The sequence below is a fragment of the Lissotriton vulgaris genome, chromosome 5 (assembly GCF_964263255.1).
Source record: "Lissotriton vulgaris chromosome 5, aLisVul1.2, whole genome shotgun sequence".
In the NCBI taxonomy this organism is placed as follows: Eukaryota; Metazoa; Chordata; class Amphibia; order Caudata; family Salamandridae; genus Lissotriton; species Lissotriton vulgaris.
In genome coordinates this window covers 57401851-57422641 of record NC_141693.1, presented here as the reverse complement: position 1 = coordinate 57422641, position 20791 = coordinate 57401851, and the positions used below count along the sequence as shown (strand labels likewise).

General features: G+C 46.2%; 1 protein-coding gene across 1 annotated transcript in view; it reads left to right on the top strand.

The window, feature by feature from the left end:
• Positions 1-18416, top strand: part of LOC147710143 (E3 ubiquitin-protein ligase TRIM11-like) — a 166211-nt gene extending 147795 nt beyond the window's left edge. Inside the window, exon 6 of the mRNA XM_086920837.1 lies at positions 17655-18416. Coding sequence (XP_086776963.1) covers positions 17655-18172 — 518 coding nt within the window. The 3' untranslated portion in view covers positions 18173-18416. The remainder of the gene's footprint in view (positions 1-17654) is intronic.
• Positions 18417-20791: the final 2375 nt, after the last annotated feature.

Below are 20791 nucleotides of genomic sequence, written 5' to 3'. Positions count from 1 at the left end.
TCCTGTTACGCACATGTGTTCTTATCTCTCTCTTTTCACCTGTTACGCCTACTGTATTCACTTGATTATATGCTTTTACTATATATAATGTGTGATGTTAATAAAATGTTGAATGTCCCTTCCTGAACCTTAGTGGTGATGGAACCCGATGTCCCATGCCTCGAGGCATTTCATTAAAGCCCGTATGACTCCGATACCACGGACTCTGCCTCTCATTTGATTGAGCTATCCTTATTGTCATTTAATGTATAGAAAAATAGTCCGGTAATTTTATTTACCACATAATCTGGCGCCCGAATAGGGACCCCCCCCTTCCCCACTCGCCGGCGATGTAACGCAGGCCTTGACCCCTTCTACAGCCGTGACGGATCCAGTGCGCACCTGCGGGTTTTCCTGCTATCTCCCTCAGGCCCACGGAGGAGACGGAGACTGCGACCCGGCATCCAGACGAGGCGGTGAGGAATGCGGAGGATCCCGACCAGAGCCCAAGTCGAGAGAGCAAGGTCCGAGGTATCCAGAGGCCCACCTGTTCCGAAGCGCATGCGTAGGAGAAACCGTAGCCCGACGCAGTCCAGTCTAGTCCAATTTCCGAGGCCTTCAGTTTCTGCTTCCCGGTGAGTACCGTTGTTGGGAACGCATCTAGACGGGTTCATTAATTTGTGCCCGGTCAAGACAGGTCTGGGTACACAGACCTGGTCCAGACGTGTTCACTTAGGTGAATACGGTATGACGTGTCTCTTTATGGGACCGGTATGTCTGTACTGTTCTAGCAGTGCATCTAGTAATTCAGTATTCTAGAATCTCGAGAATTTTTCAGAATTGTGTTTTCATGTACTAGGTAGCATCTGTTCGAAAATGTTTTAATGTGTTACATGTCGTGGTATGAATGATTGTTTGCAATTCATTATTGTGTTCATTGTGTTCACGTTCAATTCAGTTCAAATATGCCACGGTTCTCGAATTACGTCAGATAGGAACCAGGAAAGGGATACTCGAAGAAGCAGTTCCCGTCCCACCTAGAGATACTCCCGGACATTTTATGTACCATAAACATGGCTTAGATGCCATACTGTACCTAGATTTGTGGGTGGATTACACAAAAGATCTGGAGGAGAAATATAGATGGCCTGTCTCAGGGACATGGGATGCTGAATGCATCATGAGAGTAGAAGAAGCATTATGGAAAAAGAAAGCCAGACAATCCCAGAAAGATGCCATAGAATTATGGCGTAAAGAAGCGCATAGAAGAACAGAGAAAGAAATCAGGAAAGCAGAGAGAAGTAGAGAAGAATCCGAAAAAGCTAGAGAAAAAGAGTTACTAGAAGAAGGAGAACGAGTCAGAATAGAACAACAAGACAGACAAAGAAATGCCCTTATTACATGTCTGTATCCTGTTCTCGCCGAGGGCCTGCCCAAGGCGACCCCGGAAGTACCCCGTAACTTGCCACCACCATTGGTCCCGACTAAACTCCGTCATAAACAGACCGCAGCAGACATTTTCCTTTCTTCCTATTTAGATGATGTTGCTCCAGAATATACTAATGTGCGCGTACCACCTGCTAATAATGTACATCAGCCTATTCAGTCTGTTCAAGACATGACACCCCACGTCCCCAAGACTCGACTCCCGCACCCATTGTCACTTCCCCTACTGTCTCTGCTACTGTTCCTCCTGCTATTGGTCCTACCAATCCTTTTTCTACAGCTGCAGCCCAGAGTCTGCCTACATTACATATGCCTACTTTACCAGCTATGACACCAGTAGTAACAACACAGCCAGTTGATATTTACGCTTCCGCTTCAGGAGGCGCAGCAGGAGGTCAACCTGTCACCCCGCCTCAAGTAAAACGAATGACGCTTAGAGAAGTGGCATTACAACGCACACCCAAAGCTGCGACATTCGCAGCCCTTAAACAGTACCTTACAGATTGCAGATATGATCCAGTACCAGGCGAAGACGAGATGATACTATACTCAATACGTTTACGACGAGTCACAAACTATCTGTCTATTCTACCACATATGAGACAACATCTAGATAACATATATAATTTCATTAGAACAGGGGAGAGACCAGAATGCATTCACGAAGCCATGGCACACAATAAGGTTGAGACACAAAGAATGATCTTACAGTTTTTGATAAATTGTTTGATAAGGGAACGAGATCGGCCAGGTACAAGCAAAGAAGAAATGGATATCCTGATAAATTGGAGTAACAATATAGCTGATGGTAAACCTAATAAACAAGGTTGTATAGAATCCATGTACAGAAAGATCCGTAAAGAAATTGTAGTAATACACGAAAGAGAAAAAGCAGCTAGGGAAGCCGAGAAAGAGGAGAATGAAACCACAGAGGACGACGAGATAGATGATACAGAAGAAGACCCAGATAGAATAGCGTACGTAGGTAGAGCAAGACCTTTTGACAGACCCATTTGCCTAGAAAGCAAGAAACGTTTTCTTTCTCCCATACCAGAACAATGTTCTCTTGAGCATTTATTCCAAGCCACTGATAAAGTACTGAAACAACGAATAGGTTAGAGTGAACTTAGTACCATGCATGAGCAAGAACTAGCACGATCAGCAGTACAGTGGGCTGGAAATAACAGCGTATATAAAGATGATTCAGTAGCGCAAACATTTTTGAATCTTTCCCCAACCGAACAGCGCTTAGCTGGTATGTACATGATCCAGCATCTCATTACACTATATGAGAGTCAGCATTCTGATCCAGGTCCCCTATATAATATTTTGGACGAGTTACTCCTAGGTAGGTGGAGAGGCCTAGGTACCGATTTAATTAATGTCATTCTAGAACAACGACACAAATACAGAACTTTCCTGACTCCACATTTCGTTCCTGTTCCACCCCCAGTAAGGAAAACATTTTACATTGACAGACAGAATCCCTTACGAGAAGTTCATCCCATCCAGACCACAGGGGGTGAGCTTCAACGAGTATTCGTATACACACCCTTGACCAAAATGGAACTATTGGAAATGAAAAAGTTAGTGCCCTGTCATGATAAAGATCCAGCATGGTTCCACTGTGAATTAAAAGACATGCTACTCATGGGGGATTATACATATCCCGATATTCTTAAAATGTTAAAGGTATTGTTGCCCGCCGGCATTTACGAAAAACTTAAAGAAAAAGAATGGGAGGTGGGAGATACAAAGATTATCTGGACTGAATTAGAAACAGAAGAAAATGGACGAGTCCCAGGTACTGGTCTTGGGGACAAAGCTAAAGCATTACCAGGATTATTAGTACAGGTCTTGCCGAGGTTATTGGCAATAAAAAAGGAAGACTGGGATGCAATCTCAGCCTGCAAACAGAAACAAGACGAAGACACTAGTGATTTTTATTCCAGATTCGAGAAATGTTTCATTATTAATAGCGGCCTGAAAACGAGTAGTGAATCATACCCACATCTTTTTGTGACCAAATTAGTCGAGAATTCCTTACCACAAGTCAAAAATAGAGTTCTGAAAGTCGAGAGTACATGGCAAGCGAATACCCCTTCTCAAATGTTACAAATGTTACAGTACCACCAGAACCGAATTAGAGAAGAACATGATCATGAACAGAGGCGTATGAAAGATACGAAAATGAAAGTACTAGGATTCCTTTTGGGCGAATTACTACAGCCTCTAGCCTCACCTTGGTCTTCTGGTGAAACCGGCTTCCTGCTATCACCGCTGCTGCCGCTACGACTGGCCGGACCCGCTTCGCGGGTCCCGCTGCGCGGCTAGCAGCCTCGCCATCTTCGTACCTGTGCAAAGGATTGGGCGTTCCTACAGACCGGCAGGGCTGCAAGCATCTAGCGGGGGACTCTAAGGACCAGGAGTCCCCGCGCGCCCGTCACCACCTGGGCTGCTCTCCCTGCCGGCTCCTCCTCCATCCCCCATCCTTCATTCTTAAACGGCAGCTGAGTTCCTGGCAAGTGGATTCCTTTTGGGCGAATTACTACAGCCTCTAGCCTCACCTTGGTCTTCTGGTGAAACCGGCTTCCTGCTACCACCGCTGCTGCCGCTACGACTGGCCGGACCCGCTTCGCGGATCCCGCTGCGCGGCTAGCAGCCTCGCCATCTTCGTACCTGTGCAAAGGATTGGGCGTTCCTACAGACCGGCAGGGCTGCGAGCATCTAGCGGGGGACTCTAAGGACCAGGAGTCCCCGCGCGCCCGTCACCACCTGGGCTGCTCTCCCTGCCGGCTCCTCCTCCATCCCCCATCCTTCATTCTTAAACGGCAGCTGAGTTCCTGGCAAGTGGATTCCTTTTGGGCGAATTACTACAGCCTCTAGCCTCACCTTGGTCTTCTGGTGAAACCGGCTTCCTGCTATCACCGCTGCTGCCGCTACGACTGGCCGGACCCGCTTCGCGGGTCCCGCTGCGCGGCTAGCAGCCTCGCCATCTTCGTACCTGTGCAAAGGATTGGGCGTTCCTACAGACCGGCAGGGCTGCGAGCATCTAGCGGGGGACTCTAAGGACCAGGAGTCCCCGCGCGCCCGTCACCACCTGGGCTGCTCTCCCTGCCGGCTCCTCCTCCATCCCCCATCCTTCATTCTTAAACGGCAGCTGAGTTCCTGGCAAGTGGATTCCTTTTGGGCGAATTACTACAGCCTCTAGCCTCACCTTGGTCTTCTGGTGAAACCGGCTTCCTGCTATCACCGCTGCTGCCGCTACGACTGGCCGGACCCGCTTCGCGGGTCCCGCTGCGCGGCTAGCAGCCTCGCCATCTTCGTACCTGTGCAAAGGATTGGGCGTTCCTACAGACCGGCAGGGCTGCGAGCATCTAGCGGGGGACTCTAAGGACCAGGAGTCCCCGCGCGCCCGTCACCACCTGGGCTGCTCTCCCTGCCGGCTCCTCCTCCATCCCCCATCCTTCATTCTTAAACGGCAGCTGAGTTCCTGGCAAGTGGATTCCTTTTGGGTGAATTACTACAGCCTCTAGCCTCACCTTGGTCTTCTGGTGAAACCGGCTTCCTGCTATCACCGCTGCTGCCGCTACGACTGGCCGGACCCGCTTCGCGGGTCCCGCTGCGCGGCTAGCAGCCTCGCCATCTTCGTACCTGTGCAAAGGATTGGGCGTTCCTACAGACCGGCAGGGCTGCGAGCATCTAGCGGGGGACTCTAAGGACCAGGAGTCCCCGCGCGCCCGTCACCACCTGGGCTGCTCTCCCTGCCGGCTCCACCCCCTTTTTCACCAATCTCATAGACACAAAAGACCAGTAACATCCCCGCTGCGCGGGAGGGCGCCGGGAGAAGCCCGGGACAAGGGCGGGACCGTCTGTGGCCGTCCGGGGTCGGACGAGGTTGGGCTGGGCCCAGAATCTTTGTTCTAATATTCTTATAAATACGCTCTCAGAGGCTTAAACATCTGCCCCTAAAAATGGCCCTTAGATCTGGTAAACAGCGCCTAGTGCACATTCAAACCTCAAAGGGTGTTGTTTCGGGCCCCCTAGATGCCTTTATTACCAGAGCAACCGGAATACTAGAAAAAGAAATTGAACTGGTTGAGCATAGACTGTCCTTGGACTTAGTTACCGGGAAACGTTCCTCAATTGGTCCCTTGGCTCATGTTAAAAGCCCATTAACTAACGCTGCATTTAACTGTATTTCACTATCCGCTACTGACGTAATTATCCACGAAGATGGGGTCGAAGCCACTACACCTAGACTTCATGAAAACATGGATCTGGTCTCTGATAGTGATGTGAACAGTATAGAAGGGAATAGCCAAATTACTGAGAACGATGATAAGTCTACCGTGTTAGGAGCTTCTCAATTAAATGCCCTTACCCTACCTGGTACCCCTGTCCCGCTATTAGAAACTTCCAAACAGGTACCACGGAAAAGAAAACATGCCTCAAGCCCTCAGGGAGGAAAGACACAGAAACAACCTAAAATAGATCCCGAGAATAGTCCCTCCCACTCCCAGTCCATCCAAATACCCCCGATAATGTATTGTCCATCATTGGCCCACCCAGGGTCCTCTAATCCTTGTCCAACCTGTCTCAGTAGTGATGACGTGTTGTTGGCAAAAATGGAAACAATGGTTAAAAATTCATTGCTTCCGGTTCTAGAAAATATAAGGATAATGTCTGCTAAAATAGATGTCTTAGAAGCAGCAATTAACATTAATATGGACCTCTTGCAAAATCTAACTGGCACTAAGCCAAGGGGCCCAAATCCAAAAGGGGGTACTACCCAAAGTTCAGGGACAACTACAACTATTCCCGCAGTGACATCATCCTCTAATACCAACAAGAAACCACTAACAGGGGCAAAAATAATATCTGCAAGTAGAGCCCCCACTAAAGACCCACCGAAGGCTAAACATGCACCGGTAGCTAATAATGTTCATGGGGTTAAACATCAAGCTAATGATGCACTAAAGCAACCAAAAAATACCCCAGTACACACCCCTGCATTGAGTAGGGATAATAAAAACCCAAATACAGACAGGAACAAGAGGTTAGATAATAGAAATTCACGAAAGCCCCTGAGGGTTAACCTACCACCAGAAGCGGCACAATATACAATTGTGCTTACAGGAGTGGCCCCACTTAAAGAGGGTACTAGAGAATCCCATGTGGACCTGCGGAACAAGGTTACATTCTGGTTGAACAAACACCGCCCACTCCCTCCATCGTCTCCCACTGAAATCCTTTATGTAAGGAGAGTAGATTGGGTAGGAAAGGGCGAAAAAGACCTGGAAGGGGATTGCATTCTAATTTCATTTAGGGACCCATGGGTAGTGGATAGAATCCAAAGGAAACCTAGATTCGCCCGTCTGGGTGATGTCCAGACTTTACATCTTGGCTACTTTTATCCCCATACATATCAAACTAGCGATACGGGATACAATCCATGGAAAGTTAAAGGGGGAAGACCCCGCGAGCCAGTAATACATCATCCCCCATATTACCCCCCCCTCTACAACCATTTTGATGCTTTGTCAGACCTAGAATGGGTTGACTGACTAAGTGCACCAACCCAGTCACCCAACCTAGCAATAGTGGAAGCTGAAGGACCCCATACCTCACTCACCCCCACCCCAGAACCAATAGAAGTGCAACAGTTCGCGCCCCATAACATTAGCTCACTAAAGGGATCCTTGAGGGTTAAAGGTATCTTCCCTACTATAGAACAATCAGGACCAACAAACATCCATTCACCGAGTCCTCAAACCCCTCTGTCTGCTACTGGCACTCATGCAGTGTCAGATCTGCCATTTTCACACTTGGTGTCCTGGAATGTAGCTGGAGCCAAGTCACGTCTGGTATCTGAGGATTGGTTGGCATTCATAGGCAACTATGAGGTCGTGCTACTGCAGGAAACATGGGCTACATCTCCGTTTTACATGGCTGGATATATCAACTTTTTTAAACCGGCAATAAAAGGTATAAAGGGGCGGGCATCTGGGGGCTTAACCATGTGGGTTAAACAAGACTGGGGTTTTTCAGCTTCTGAACTGCACGTGGATAACCCTGACATACTGGCTGTAAGGTTAAGCAAAGCAGGGGGGCAGGACATGCTTATTATTAACATATATTCCAGAGGTCTCCCTGGTGGCAGATGCCCCAAACTGATAGGTGTTTTAGATACACTTTTAACGGGCTGGGATAAAGCCTCCCTCATTATGATAGCAGGTGACATCAACTGCACGATTGAGCCTTTGTATCTGCCAGAGGACAATTGGGGGTTCGATGAAGACGTTACGTGGAAAATCCCTGAACTTTCCAACAAAATTTTAGTCAAAGCAACGGAGGCCGCTCTGAACTGGACAGCCTTTTGTCTCACATGGGGTTTAAGGGCTGTGAACGGTCGCACCAAATCAGATATTGGAGCAAACCCCACCTTTGACAATGGTATGAGGAAGAGTCGTATCGATTACATCTTTATAAAAATGGAACATTGGAGTGTAATTGATGATATGGAAATTATAATACGACCTGAGAGTGACCATAACCCCATGTCCTTGAAATTTCTAACTTGTGATCAGACAAGATTAGGGCAACCTGACCCTAGGGGGCAAGGGGTGATAACCATATCAAATGATCGAAGGAGAGTGAAGTGGTCACTAATTTCAAATGATGTAACGACTCAGTCCAATATTGAAAATGTGGTGACATGTGCTTTAATTAAAATGAAGTCTGTTGCTGCTGAGCGGGGTCAGGACGAATTACATAAGATGATGGGTTTACATGATAAATGTTTTTCTGAACTCAAACTTATTTTATCAAAGCCATGTAACTCTTCTACTGGGCATTCGAATCCCCCAAGAGCCAAATGGTATAACAGAGAATGTAGAGAGGCACATAGCTATCTCATAGAAAAAGTTAAATCCAGAGACAATTGTGCTGTTAAAGAGGCCAGGAAAAGGTACAAAAAAGTACAATGGGTGGCAAAAAAGGAATGGGAGGACGAATTTTGGGCAGATCTTCTGGAAGCCAGTAAACTGAACGACCAGATTAAATTCTGGGACATTGTCAAATGTGGAAAGGATGGTGAGTTTCGTACTCCGTCCAACCATGTTTGCCCAGAAGAATGGATCAAACACTACTCTACCCAATTCTGCCCAGTAGCCGTTGCCTCCTCGTCACTGACTATGTTACCAGTAACTATTTCTGGCAATTTGACCCTGTCTTTTACTGAAGCAGAAACAGAATACGCATTGGGGCTAACAAAGAGGGGGAAGGCACCTGGGTTAGATCAAATTCCGGCAGACCTTTTTAAAGCTAATATAGGTCTCTGGGTACCCTACATAACATACATAGCTAATACCATTGCGAGAGGTGCCCACATCCCTAAGACATGGAAAGGGGCGGAAATTCTCCCCATACACAAAAAGGGCGACAGAACAAACCCAGGGAACTATCGCCCGATTAGCCTAATTGACTGCTTTCAGAAAGTTTTTGCTCGCATGATTCTGGTGAGGGTCCACGGGTGGATGGAGCTTGAAGGAATACTGTCCCCGTTACAGGCAGGTTTTAGACCCGGTACAAGCACTATAGACCAGGTCCTGAGGTTTTGTATGATTTTTTGGAAATTTGTTATACTTGGCGGCGGTACCATCTTTGCTGCATTTATAGACTTAAAATCAGCTTTTGATTTGGTGCCGAGGGGAAAATTATGGCGGGTTTTAAGAGACCTAGGAATGCCGGGGGAACTAGTGGAAATAATTATTAGACTACATGAAGATAATTTCGCTAGGGTTAGATGGGGGGCACAAGGCCAATTTACGGACTCTTTCCCAGTCTCCCGAGGAGTCCGCCAGGGGTGCGTTCTCGCACCCACCCTATTCCTACTCTTTATAGACCAGGTAGTGAAATTCTTTGGGTCTATTAACACCGATGCTCCATCCCTGGCGGGGACCAAATTCCCAATGTTGAAATTTGGTGGGACTCCCCAATCAACTCCACTGATCCCTCTTTGTCACGACATGGGTTGCCGCCCAATAACGGACATGGCACGATACAGAGTAGTGTCTACCTGGAGGCGTCTATGGACTACGGAGGAGTTGTCACTCTTTGTAAAGGAGGTATCCGAGGTGAAGGCTATTGGGGGCTCAGAGCGAATCCCATGGCTGCAGATGGTGAAAAAGACCCTGTTTGATATGGGTCTTAGCCACCTGTGGTCCTCGCCAGGTATTAGTAACTTCCCCTCAAAAAAGGAATTCAAGAGTTTATTCTGGGCTTCTACCCGCCATTCCTTGGCACACAAATCTAGTTCGGAAGATTTGTCAGGGCGTTTTTTAAGATTTAAGTTGGATCCAGTTCGTGAGCTATATTGGGATCTTATTTCAAAGCCACTAGACAAAAAATTGTATCACCAATTTCGGGTGGGCACATTACCCCTCAATTCCTTCACAGCAGCTTGGAACAACAACACTAGTAATTTATGTAGCTGCTGCCCTGGGTGTAAGGAAACAGAGGGTCATTTTTTGTTTGCATGCCCCCGATATAGTGAACCCCGTTTAAAATGGCTAAAACCCATTTTTAAACGCATGAACTGTAATAAATCCTCAGACGCAATATGGGTTTTAAAAACAAACACAACTGACTTTATTGTGATATGTTTGGCTAAATACTTAGGTTGGGCATGGTTAATTAGAGCAAAAAGGAATCCAACCGCTACCTGATTAAATAAAGTGTGCAAGCTGTATAATGCCCACCGCCAATATTTGCTAAAGCATATTTTAGAGTTCTAAAGTACTAATATTTAAGATTTGGAAAACTTAATGTCTTGATCTTTTGCGTATAATGGTTTAATAACTTTTTAATCTTGGATTCATGTTTGATGTATATTGTTGATTTTATATAGGTACAACTACGTTTTATATAAAACTCTATGTTTTATTATGAAGTGATAATGACATTGTTGTAAAATTTTTTTGTTAAAGTTGTCTTTTATGATTTCATTTATCGAAATAAAGACATTAAAACCTGAAACCTGAAAGTACTAGTAGCTCAGTCTGTTCCAGCTGACGGTCAGAAAAAGGGTACAGCACCGCCAGGTCATTCTGCAGCTCCCGTTAAAGGGAATTGCAACTATTGTAAACAGCCAGGTCACTATATAAATGAATGTACTGTTCTGAAATACAATATTGCTACAGGCAGGACGAAAGAAAGACCGCGTCCTCCTAGACAAGAACATGTTCCACAGCATATTCCACAGAATACGTAACCACCACAGAATACACAACAAACAGTAGCTGTACCCCAACCCCAACCTATTGCTGCCACACAACAGGTCACGCAACAAATGTACCAGTATGCACAGTCAGATTACCCCGATTACCAGCAGTACTCATGAAACAGCCTAGAGAGGGAGGTTGGCTTGCCTCTTATTGAGGTTCCTGTAGATCAAGAGGGTCCCTATGTACCTAGTCAGGTATTAGGGAAAGACAGAAAATTTTTGATTGACACAGGGGCGAGCAGAACTACCATCAGTCATGACGAGGTTCCAGGGGCACCCCTCTCAGGCTCACAGAATGTTTCCCTGGGTTTTTCAGGAAAGCCTATTGTTAACGAAGTGTCAAAGCCAGTTTCCCTAGAAGTTGGTCCATTGTCCCGTACTACAGACTTGTTACTTACGAAAGCATGTCCTGAAAATCTGCTTGGTATCAAAACGTTGAAAGCACTAGGAGCAGTAATATGTTGTTCTCCGGAAGGAGTGAGATTGTTTTTACGTGATTTTAAAGGTCATTATGTGTTGAGAGATTTTGATCCAAGATTGCAAAATGTACCACAGCATTTATGGGCACAAGGTCCAACTGATGTAGGTTGTATGCACATTACACCTTATCGTGTTACACTCCAGCAAGAAGTTGTAATACCCAGAATCCGACAATACAAATTGCCCCCCGAGGCTGTAACAGCCTTACTGAAAATTATTGACGAACTGATTGCCCAAGGAGTAGTTATAGAAACTGACTCCAATGTATGTAATTCTCCAATAATTCCGATTCTTAAACGAACCGACCCAAATGCACCACCAGTCTACAGATTGGTGATCGACCTTCGAGAATCAAATAAATGCATCATTCCCCAGTACCCAGTAGTGCCAGACATATCTTCCTTATTGACTGCTATTGATTCCGAAGCAGCGTTCTTTACTGTAATCGATCTCAAGAACGCCTTCTTTAGTGTCCCCATTCATCCGGAAAGCCAGTATCTCTTCGGATTCTCTTTAAATGGCCGAAGCTTCAAATTTGCACGTGCACCTCAAGGGTTCACGGAAAGTCCTAGTATTTACAGTCAAGCCCTGAAACGACAACTAGACAGTATTCACATGCCTGCTGACACTGCCCTGCTCCAATACGTTGATGACTTGTTAATAACTGCACGGACCGAACGTGACTGCGAGCGCGCGTCACTGACTGTCTTGTATTTCTTGGCCGAAAAGGGGCATAAAGTGTCCCCTTAGAAGCTACAATTCTGTGCCCAGCAAGTGGTGTACCTTGGGCACTTGCTGTCCAAGTGGGGGAAACAGTTGACACCAGACCGCATCCAGTTAATTGCACATCTGCCACAACCCAAGACACAAAAGGAGGTACGGGCCTTTATTGGCCTCACTTCTTACTGCAGACAATGGATCCCTCAGTATGCATATCTAGCCAAACCACTCATACAGTTGACAACACAGGAGGCAGCGACTTCGACTGTCCTCCCTTGGACTCAGGAACATACACAAGCTTTTGACGAATTGAAGAAAGCCCTATGTCAAGCACCTGTTTTAGCGACACCATGTTACAGCAAACCTTTTACACTTTTTGTTACTGAACGCGATGGCACAGCATTATCTGTGCTCGCACAAGATCAAGCAGGAAAACACAAGCCTTGCCCTTATTTTTCTAGTACATTAGATCCAGTGGCCCAGGCTCTGCCTGCGTGCCTCAAATCAGTTGCAGCAACAGCGTTAGCAATCAGACAAAGCGATTCAATAGTGTTAGGACATCCCCTGACAGTACAAGTTCCACATTCCGTGGAAGTTCTTCTGAACCGAACCCAGACACAACACTTGACCATAGCAAGACTGACAGGATATGAACTGACATTGTTTCAGTCACACATAGAGATCAGACGTTGCAATACATTAAACCCTGCCACATTGTTACCCTCGAGCACAATTGACCCGACACCACATGACTGCGTAGAAGTCATCAATACTGTAACAAAGCCCAGACAAGACTTGACAGACATTGCATTACCTGACCCAGACCTGACACTTTACGTGGATGGTTCATGTATGAGAACAAGCACAGGAGAATTAGTGGCCGCATATGCAGTGACCACTGAAACTGAAGTCATAGAAACACATCGTATTGACACATTGTCTGCCCAAGCAGCAGAACTCATCGCTCTGACCCAAGCCTGCATCCGAGCCAAGAACCTGAAAGTAAACATATACACAGATTCACAGTATGCATTCGGAGTTGTTCACGACTTCGGTATCCTCTGGCAAGAAAGAGGTTTTTTAACTTCTCATGGCACCAAGATACAGCATGGTCCTCTTATTCAAGCTCTGTTAGAAGCAATACACTTACCCGCATCCATTGCTATCATGAAGTGCAAAGCACATATGAAAGTCACTGATACTATTTCCCAGGGTAACGACCTGGCAGATCGAACAGCTAAACTCACAGCTCAGACAGACATTCCGACTGACATGACAAAGACTGATGTATCAACACAGACACATTGTATGACAGTGAAGGATCCCACTCTAGATGTACTCGACATACAGACACATGCCACTCCAGACGAAATCAAGAAATGGACTGAACAAGGAGGGATCCAGACAGATCAGGGATGGATGACGAAGGGAAGAGCCACATGGTTCCTCCCCGACTCTATGGTTCAAGTTATCATTAATACAGCACATAGTCCAGCACACTTAGGAGAAAAAGCCATGTTAGACAGCATTCAGAATCTATGGTTCAACAAGCATTTACGTGCAGCAGCAAAACAGAAAGTGCGTACCTGCATGATCTGTTGTCAGTTCAATCCAGGCAAAGGCATTCCCGTGGAACAAGGTGGATTCCATCCTCCTGACCATCCTTTTGAAGTCCTCCAGATGGATTATATCCAGATGGACAGATGTAGAGGATTCAAATATGTCCTCGTAGTTGTATGTGCCCTTTCCAGATGGACAGAAGCATATCCAGTCCCAGATTACACTGCCGCGACCACTGCCAAACAGTTGGTTCGTGAATTTTCCCGCGATACGGCTTGCCCCGTGTCGTGTACTCAGATAATGGACAGCCATTCTCGTCCGAACTTATGAAACAGGTATCACTCCTGTTAGGTTACCAATGGAAATTTCACTGTGTACGACACCCCGAAGCAGCTGGTTTAGTCGAGCGACACAACCAGACTCTGAAAACACGATTAGCAAAGGTCTGTGCAGAAAAAGGTGTAGATTGGATAGTAGCCTTGCCAGTTGCCCTCTTTTATATGCGCATGGTAGCTCATTCCAGAACCGGACTATCTCCCTATGAGGTAGTTTTCGGCAGACCTCCCAATATGTGGGGTACGCCTATGCCTCGTAAAATAACGGATGTCGACAGTAATATGCTGACAGATTACCTAGCTTCCTTGATGTCTGCACTACTATCTTGTCGTTCACAGGTCGCGGCTGCCTTCCCGGACAACACCCAAGTAAAACCGCATGAAATCGTTCCAGGGAATTATGTCTACGTCCGCAACTTCGATCGCACAAGCCTTCTGGAACCCAGATGGAAGCAGCCAAAGCTGATGTTGATGACCACGAGGACCGCAGTGAAACTGGAAGGTCGTAAAGGGTGGCTCCACTCCAGCCACATAAAACGTTTTCATGGACTGTGTCCAGAGACTGTAATAAAGGACTGCCCCCTTTCAGACACTGACTCTAAACTCCCCCTGCTAGAAAAACTCCGCAACAGGAGTACAGAGCTAAGCTGAGGTCTAGTAAGTCAGACAGCGTTTAATTGTTTAAGTCCCCCTCGGGTGAAGCGGTTGGACAGGTTTCTGACATGTATAAGATAGACCCGAGTAGTCAGAGAGATAGGCAAATCGAAAAGAGAGAAAAATATTGCAAAAACTTGCATAGCAGATGCATCATAACGTTAATTTTCATGTTTATTCTGAGCATTTCGATTATCTGTATAAGCTTCATGTTACATGATTTCTTTCCTCCTTTTAATTCACATGTACATACTTCCTCTAATGACTCTGTGGAGCACACTTTCAGCAACCTGCCCCCTCATGAGCTGTCCTATCGATTAGCAATGCGCAGCAATACTTTCATTCGTATGTTACACCATACTCACCAGACCAGCAATGCCACCAATTGCTGGGTATGTGGCCGACTCCCACCTTATCAGAAATACAAGGGAGCTCTGCTCCTCTTTTCCTACCCGTTTACACATAATGGTTCATGTGGAGCATGGTTTGCTTTAATGTCTTCCTTAGACAGTAAGTCCAAAGTTTCCCAAGGCAATTGGATATGGGGGAACCTGAATACAGTCATGAATAAAGCATGTTTCCCAGACGCAGACGGTCTTCCCCAAAGGAGAGGGACTGATCTAGAAAATAAGTGTATGAATTAGGTAACTTTTCCCTCAATCTCATGATCCTGAACGTCCAGTCCGAGACTAATTCGAACTTGCCGTTTATAACAGTTTTACCAGTGAAAGGCGAATTATGCGTTAGAAAGAATGGTTCAGTACATCTAGGACACAGTGATTGTAATACTGTGGTCGAATTCAGCGATAAAGGAAAGTCTACTTTCAAAGCCTCACGCCATTCTTATTTTATTTGTGGTCAGACAGCTTATGTACATCTGCCCCTTGATTGGGATGGGACGTGTTATATTGCGTTCCTATTACCACCTGTTTTTCTAGCCCCGCCTGATTATCATCGAAATTCACGACTTATGCATGTCAGACACAGAAGAGACCTTCCCCCTGTTATTGATTATTCCGAATCAGCATGGGATCAGTATAAGGATTATGTTAAAGGATACTTCTGGTTCATAGGTCCTGTCCAGAACAGTAAAATAATACGCAGGTTAACAAGAACCCTTGAAGTGGTAGTGAACGAAACTACTTTTGCTTTAGGTAACCTGACCGAAGAGCAATCTGCTATGAGAATTGTTGTTCTTCAAAATCGCCTTGTCCTTGACGTCATCCTGGCCGATAGGGGCGGGGCTTGTAGAGTGATCGGATCCAGTTGTTGCGTGTTTATTCCTAATAACGCGCCATCCGAGTATAAGGCCATAACAAGACTTCACGAAATTGCTCACCTGATACACCAGAATCCAGGCACCTAGACTTGGTCCGGTTGGCTCTGGAGTGTGATGGCTGCCTGGGGATGGAAATTGTTATCATTCCTGGGAATAATACTACTTATTCTATTCAGTTGTTGTCTCTGTCTGCAATGTGGGCCAGCGATTTGCGGCTTGTGCGCCACAGCTTGTATTCCCCGTCCAAGTTCACGTTCCCGTTCCCGAATGAAGAAAGAAGAGCAAATGATGTTATATGAACAGATAGATGGTCTCATGAGAATAGACATATCCTAGAGGGTGAAGTAGGGGCCAAGGAGGGAATGAGGTAATAGAAATTTTTAGGTAGCTAATGTGTCCCCCACTCGCACCCCATCCAAACACACGTGTCCCATGTATGTCATGTAATTCCTTTTCCGTGCCTGCTAGAAAGACGCATATGCATTTGCGTCCAACGTTAACATGTCAGTTATACAGTTCCCCAAGAAAATCACGTTAATTAGGCTTCTAGGCCTATGGTGCCAACGTCTTTACATGGTACACTTTTGAATAAAGCACACGTTTTCTCCATGTTTTCTGGCCCAGTCGAGCTAGGCCTTTAATTGAGACTCCGAGTTCTTTTCTGTCTCTGAAAGCTACAGTTTAGGTATGCATCCCTGACCTCTACCTTACATCCTGCCCAGACGAGCGGTGCCCGGCTCGGCCTGGCCTGCCTGCCAAGACAATATTTTGCCTACAGTTATCTGCTCAGCCTCCGCGAAAACACATTCCAGTCTAGTGAAATAGGTAAACTTATTCCCGGCTGCAGAGCAAAGGGCCCCGCCTTCCTGTCTCCATGCAAGTAATTTACTGCTCCCGTTACCATGGTAGGCCCATGGCCCCCGCACTTTACATGAAGATCCATATGCACGCACTAGCATTCAGTGATGAATGGCCTCTGCCCGAGAGACCTTTTACTTCAGACACTACATACTCCAAACACTAGATTCCAGATATGCTATAGGTGCAGGTCGTTCTGACATCCCAGACATTAGTCTCTTCTACTAGTGCAAAAGTCAAAGCCCCCAGCTCTCCCCAGTTGCGCGTCATGCTCAGTTGCGCGCGCATCTATGCCAAAGGTTTCTGCTGATCCTGCAAACTTTCTCTAAGCATCCACCCACCTGTGACGTTACTTGTGACGTTTCTCTGACATGTCAAGTGCACGCCCACGTGTACGCCTTCTTACACGCCTCCTGTTACGCACATGTGTTCTTATCTCTCTCTTTTCACCTGTTACGCCTACTGTATTCACTTGATTATATGCTTTTACTATATATAATGTGTGATGTTAATAAAATGTTGAATGTCCCTTCCTGAACCTAAGTTGTGATGGAACCCGATGTCCCATGCCTCGAGGCATTTCATTAAAGCCCGTATGACTCCGATACCACGGACTCTGCCTCTCATTTGATTGAGCTATCCTTATTGTCATTTAATGTATAGAAAAATAGTCCGGTAATTTTATTTACCACAATAGGAGTACTGTGCTGAGGGGCTTTAGTGTAGTGAGCAGTCTAGTGCCGCGTGCTTTAGTGTAGTGAGCAATCTAGCGCTGCGCGCTTTAGTGTAGTGAGCAGTCTAACTGTGTGCGCTTTAGTGTAGTGAGCAGTCTATTGCTGCGCGCTTTAGTGTAGTGAGCAGTCTAGTAACGCACACTTTAGTTTAGTGATCCATCTAGTGCCACGCGCTTAAGTGTAGTGAGCGGTCTAGTGCTGCGCACTCTAGCGCTGTGTGCTCCTTCCAGATGTGGTGTAATTAATCATATTGAAATCAGAAGCAGTAATTACAGCCTTTCTTTGTGTCATTAAATCTCTAATCGTGAATCTCTTCTCTGCAGTGATGGTGACTCTGGATCCTGACACGGCTCATCCTGGGCTCCTCCTGTCCGAGGGGGGGAGACGTGTGAGACGGACGGACACAGCACAGACCCTGCCGGTCACCCCCAAGAGATTCACCCACTTCCTCTCCCCCTGTGTGCTGGGGAGCGAGGGGTTCACCTCCGGCAGACATTACTGGGAGGTGCAGCTGCTGCAGGAGGGGGGAGGGTGGCATGTGGGGGTCGCAGCTGAGTCTGTGAGCAGGAAGGGAAGGATCACATGGTCGCCTGAGGGGGAAGTCTGGGCTGTGCAGGGGTGTGGGGGTCAGTACAAGGCTCTCACCTCCTCTCAGACCCCTCTGGCCCCTCATGAGAAGCCCCGGAAGCTGGGGGTGTATCTGGACTACGAGGGGGGGCGGCTGTCCCTGTACAATGCTGACTCCATGGAGCTTCTCTTCTCCTTCCCGCAGGCCCCCTTCACACAGAGGCTCTTCCCCTACTTCTATCTCTATGGAGGAGCGGAGCTGAGGCTGGTGTGAGAGTGACCCCTCCCCTCCCCCCAACTGTCATCTACAGTTCAAAGAATCTTCTTCACAACGACCCTCCCACATGTTGCCATGACACTCAGAAGCCTCATGTGAAACTGACTGCTACATATCTCTTTTCCTTGTACATTTTTTAAAACAAGGGCAGGAAATGTTTGCTGTGTGAATCATGCATCAGCATCATGTAACATATGATAAAGTCTCTGTAAGATACAATAAAGTGTATTTCTTTCACACGTGGAGCTTTGACATTAATCTGCACATTATAGCACTGCGCTGAGAAGTACTTATTGAAAGTGATTGTTTTTAAACATGACCCTTGAAACCATTCCTGCCCCCGGCCAACAACCGGGATATTATTAATGACCTCAGACTCTAGACAGTTGTCATGTGAACCCTGTATGTAACCCAGATTCAGGGCGGCTTTAGGACTGTGCGACTGGTGCAGCTGCACCTGGGCTGACCTGGGAGAGGCTCTGTGTGCAGAAATAACTTTGGGTTTTAAAAGCACCTGCTGCTTCCTTGTGTGTCCAGCAGGTTTCAGGCAACAATAAAAATGTCAAGATAACACCGGTGAATAATGTTTCTGCAGGAGAGAGATCGAAGTTTTGTCTTGTCACAGTTTCAACTCATCCTTAAGTAGCGCAGAGGGTTAATATGCCGGCTGCAAAGAAAGTGTACATGTAGAACACAGAACGTTAATCCTCATTGGTTTGTGTAACATTTCCTATTGACTGATTTACACATATAAGATTCATTGCCTCTGTTAATGTGTGTTTGTTGTAAAATGCTCTGACACCTACGAGTTGGCATGAGTAGCGCTATAAAACAAAAGACATGCGTATGAGAGAGGGACTGTACAGAGATGGGTGCCACTGTTGGAAGGTGGGAGTGTAGGAATATTTGGAAATGGTGTCATGGGCGGAGGGGCACAAATAAATATTGTCGCACCTGGCGCCTCTAACTCTAAAACCGGCTCTGCCCAGATTCTTTTAGATCCATTAATTCAAACGCAATAGGTTTTTGTAGCGCTGCTATTCTAAACACACGGTTTTGAAGGTGCTTTGATACGGGATAAGGAAGAAAATGGACCATTGGTGAAAGCAAATATTTTTCTAGGATCACAAAATTTGGTTACGTGATGAAGCCGCAATTAATCCAGGTGTTCTAGTTTCCCTTTGGACAAATTACCTACTAAATGGGTATATATGTGTCTCTCCTTTTTACCTAAAATGTTGATGCTTTTGTGATCCATCACCTGTGAATTAAGCTGATATTTCTTTGCAAGGGTTTAAAACTTCTTTCTGAGGACAGTGTTTTTGTAACGTGAGCATGACGAGGCCAGTGAAGATATATCACAATACAGAACTATTTTAAAATATTGCAGTTCCTAAACTGTAAAGATTCCATCACAATTACAGACCATCATGTATAAGTTGTTTTCTTGTGAAACATCTGCCCTGCTGCACGAGCCACTGTTGTAATTTATGAAATGTGTATTGTGCAAAGATATGCAGATTCTGTGAACAATGTGTAATAATGTTATATTCCAGCACAAAAACAACACAATAGCGTCCTGCGGGCCTTTCATGACTCCACAAACATTCCAGGTGGCGCAAACATATTAGGTAGAATGAGAATTTGCCTATCCTTAGTGCTGGTAAGTTCCAATTCTATTAAGGACTCGGAGGCGAGGATTATGCCTTACTTTCTTCACTTTATTTCTCACAGCAGCAAGAAAAACATGTAAAAAAAAACTACTTTTCCCATGAACACCAGGGAAAAAACAGGAAAATGAATGATAAGTCCTTTGTCAGTCTCTATGCACCGGCAGCAACCATCATGCCTTGCATCCACTTCCTCTTTCTTCGCGCGAAGCACTCCGTCCGGTAACCTCACGCATCTTGTTTTGGACCATCATTCCCTGGAAAAAAAGCTCAGAATCGGAATCCGATCTCCCTAACTACCAGGTACGCAGCATCAATGCATACAGAACAGCATCATTAACAACTCCATGAAAACCATAAATAGGTTACTTACATTCCATACGGGGACGGTCCACTTCGAGGAAGTCTCTGGGGGGGTTAATCCTCGCCTCCGAGTCCTTAATAGAATTGGAACTTACCAGCACTAAGGCTAGGCAAATTCTCATTCTATGGCAGTACCGGAGGCTTCAGATTATGCCAGTTCAAAGCTTATCGACAACTAGCCGAGCCACCTCTGTTACTGGCTTAAAGTAGAACCTCTTGAACATGGAGTCCGAGGACCAATCCGCGGACCTCATCAGGTCCTCCAACCAAGCCCCTAGCGCAAAAGACTTCGAGGCCATAGCTCCTCGAGTCGAGTGAGCACCAAATTTCTTTGTATCAATCCCCGCCTCCTGCATCACCCAACGCACCCATCTGGCGATGGTCGGGGAAGAAACAGCCTTGTACGGTTTCCGTAGGGCAATTAGTAGTTGTCTCTCACCCGGAGGGCGAGTCTCATTAGTCATATCCTCATATGCACGGAGGCACTGCACTACACACAGCTTCGGGGAATCCGGAAAAGCCGGGTATGAAATAACCCTCGTAAAGGTCTTAGTTCTCCTGCTCACTGTAAAGGACACCCCAT